At 39.8% G+C, this 3,516-nt stretch overlaps 1 protein-coding gene across 2 annotated transcripts in view; it reads right to left on the bottom strand.

Moving 5' to 3' along the window:
* Positions 1-536: 536 nt before the first annotated feature.
* Positions 537-3,516, bottom strand: part of hars (histidyl-tRNA synthetase) — a 24,425-nt gene continuing 21,445 nt past the window's right edge. The window contains exon 13 of one of the 2 annotated variants that reach the window (XM_037676015.1): positions 537-869. In XM_037676015.1, coding sequence (XP_037531943.1) covers positions 810-869 — 60 coding nt within the window. In that variant the 3' untranslated portion in view covers positions 537-809. The remainder of the gene's footprint in view (positions 870-3,516) is intronic. The other variant, XM_037676016.1, reaches the window with a different exon arrangement.

The raw sequence follows: 3,516 nt of genomic DNA, 5'->3' as shown, positions 1-3,516 counted from the left end.
GTGAAAGCCCTGTCACCTCTGAGCTTGCAACGGGTTTCTGGAACTGAAAGAAGCATCTGGTCTGCTGACCTCAGAGAGTACGGTGGGGCATATGGCTGCAGGAGATCAGTGAGATAGTATGGGGCAGAACTGTTCAGTGATTTAAAAACATACATGAGTATATTGAACTGGATCCGAAGTTGAATGGGTAGCCAGTGCAGGGAGGCCAAAACTGGAGTAATGTGCTCTCTATGGCCTGTACCAGTTAAAAATCAGGCTGCAGCATTTTGGACCAATTGTAGACGTGCAATGGAGGATTGATTGATTCCAAACAGAAGTGCATTGCAGTAATCGAGCCTGGATGTTATGAATGCATGGATCACTGTCTCAAGATTCTATTTGGACAATATGGGCTTCATGTTCATGGGTCCAACACGGGTGGGAATTTACAGCCACTTCCATGTGAAACTAATAAACCACCCGTTTACACATAAAAGTAAATGAAGTGGAACTTGGTCCTGGACAGATGAAACTTCCAGACTACAGAGACTTGCAGGACAAGATGCCTTTAATGAAGAATATCTACTCCCCAGAGCATACTACGTGTGAACACTGAAAGTGACGCCTTTCAGGTGAAATCCAAAACACAGGACAGTTGAACGTTTTAAAGAGGCAGTTTGATGGAACACAAGCAGCCTTCAGAGGAGCAGCATGAGCTCCTCCCTGAGCCCCGCCAGTCCACGAGGCTGCTGGCAGAACCAGGTCCCTGTTTTCAGGTCCATCATGCTTTACTAAGGACTGGTTCAGAAGTTCTAGAAATAAGACCCTGGTTAGGCTTCAGAGGTTCTCCTCCTGACCTCACTGATCACATCAGCTCGAGACACGTCCATCTGTGGAGACATGAAGACAAGACATCAACTCTGCTTTGTTCTTTGGGTTTCACAGCAATGTCAACAATCCTTCAGTTTATTTTAGTAATACTTTCCAGTTAAATGTTTTTGTACTGTGTCTGCCCGGCCTGACCACATGGCCTCTGACAACTGACAGGTGTCTATACTGGTCCTGTTAGACCTCAGTGCTGCATCTGATACAGGTGATCACAATATTCTACTACAGAAACTTGAATATGATATTGAAATTACAGGAACTTCTCTAAATTGGTTTACCGTATTTTCCGCCGTACGCGTAGCTCTGCCCTATAAGTCGCATCAGTCCATATTTGTCTAATAAAGTGGAAAAATCCATAAATACGTCGTTTTGCCGTATGCGTCACATCTATTATGCGTCACCGCCGATAAGTCGTGTTTGTTACGCGTCACCGCTGACAACCCGGAAATGTGGGCCGGTGTTGTGCCAAAAACCGATTGGCTGCCAAATGGCGGCTGTGGGAGCGTGCACGGGAGGACTTTAACAAGAATTTAACAAGATTAACACTTAAAAACAATTATTCGTTTGCTCGAAATTATATTGAAAGTGTGTATCAATCTAAAGTATGCTTAATAAATGCACTTTAATGGTCAAATCAGCTGAATTTCAAAAATAAGTTTCGCTGATGAGGTGATGCAAAGCGGGCACGCACAGCTTGACCAGCTGCAGCATTTCTTTAAAATTTAACAAGATAACCACCTAAAAGAATTAGTTGTTTGCTTGAAATTGTAGCAAAGGTGTGTCTCAGTCTAACATTTGCTTAATAAATGTATTTTAATGGTCAAACTAGCTGCATTTCGCCGGGGCGGTGCAGCTGGATTGACTTGCTCCAAGCAGCAAGCAGAATGAAGGTGGGGGAATATGGCAAGCTGATTGAGTCATTAATAGCTGGAGAAGATTCTCAGTCATCCAGGACATGGTAAATTCAAATAAGTTCAAGAAAAAAATCAAAGTATAATAAATAAAGCCCAGTTGTTTTTGTCTTGAACTTTTTGAATTTGTCATTATAGCCACATTTTCCTATTGCATGATACAACAGCATGCCAAATTGCTATTACTACTCTGCTGCCATCAAGTGGCTGAAAATGGTACTGCTCTTTTTCTTTTTTTTTCAGTCAGAATGAATGGAAACGATCATATCTCAGCCAAAAAAAAGGTTTATAAATGTTGGAAAAAATCCACTATTTTGTCGCTTCAACTTATAAGTCACAGGGCATGAAAATTATGCAAAAGACTGTGACTTATAGGCCGAAAAATAAGGTAATTCATATCTATCTGATAGATTCCAATTTGTAAATGTAAATAATGAATCTTAATCATACACCAAAGTTAGTCATGGAGTTCCTCCTCAGGGTTCAGTGCTTGGACCAATACTCTTTAACCTTATGCTTCCATTAGGTAAAGTTTTTAAACAGGACTGGATTAAAAAAAGGGTAGTAAACTCAATCATTCAGGTAGATAACAACAAAAAGGTTAAATCATTTCATCTGGACCATTTATTTTAAGGGAGAAACGTTTCATCTTCCATCCAGAAGACGTCATGATGAAGTCTTCTGGATGGAAGCTGAAACATTTCTTGATAAAATCAGGCTTCTTATTCTTTTGGCTTTTCCTTCTTCAGGGGTCACCACAGCGAGTCATCCTCCTCATGTTACTCTGCATCCTATGTCCTCACTCCAACTACCTCCATGTCTCCTCTGCATTTCTAACATCCTTCTTCCAATACACCCACTGTCCCTCCTCTGGACATGTCCAAACCATCTCAGTCTGGCCTCCCTAACTTATCTCCCAGTTGTTCAACCTGAGCTGTACCTCTGATGATCTCATTCATAATCTTATCCATCCTTGTCACTCCCAAGGAGAAACTCAACATCTTCATTTCTGCCACTTCCAGTTCTTTCTTTTTGTCCATGTCTCTGTCTCCAGACCAAACAATATAGCTGCTCTCACCACTGTCTGGTAAAAAATTCCTTTGACCTTTGCTGGCACCCTTTTGTCACAAATCACTCCTGAATCTTTTCTCCATCCACTCCATCCTGCCTGGACTCTCGTCTTCCACCTCATTGTAAAAATTTAAAATAAAATTCAAAATAATTTAAAAAAACCTATGCCTTTTTGTGGCTGTTTATTGTTGTCACTGTTGTCCATTGTTGTCATCATTCTTTGTTGAAATCAGGTCTCTCTTGTAAATGAGTCCTCGAGGCTCAATGGGATTACCTGTCTAAATAAAGGTTTAATGAAAATTAGGGCTGCAACTAACGATTATTTCAATAATCGATTCATCGGACGATTATTTTTCCGATTAATCGATGAATCGGGAAAAAAAAAAAACACGTTTTAATTTCCACCCCTTTATTCCAAAATTGAACATTTGACTGACATAGCAATTCACACAAAAAACAGGTTGCTATTTTACTATTCTGTTAGTAAAATATTGAATAATAAAAAATAAAAGTTAGTCAAATAGCTTAAAAAAATAAATGTACACAAAAATATATACAAATGTATCTTTATACCTGCACAATATTTAGCTACTTTGTAAAATGTGTCCTTGAGGGAAGAGTGTAACCTGGATTAAAAGTGTGGATTATTGTAACCTGGATTAAAAGT

This window comes from Nematolebias whitei, chromosome 4 (assembly GCF_014905685.2).
Source record: "Nematolebias whitei isolate Nwh7 chromosome 4, NemWhi1, whole genome shotgun sequence".
Taxonomy (NCBI): domain Eukaryota; kingdom Metazoa; phylum Chordata; class Actinopteri; order Cyprinodontiformes; family Rivulidae; genus Nematolebias; species Nematolebias whitei.
The sequence above is the reverse complement of the archived record's forward strand: the minus strand, read 5'-3'. Positions and strand labels throughout refer to the sequence as shown.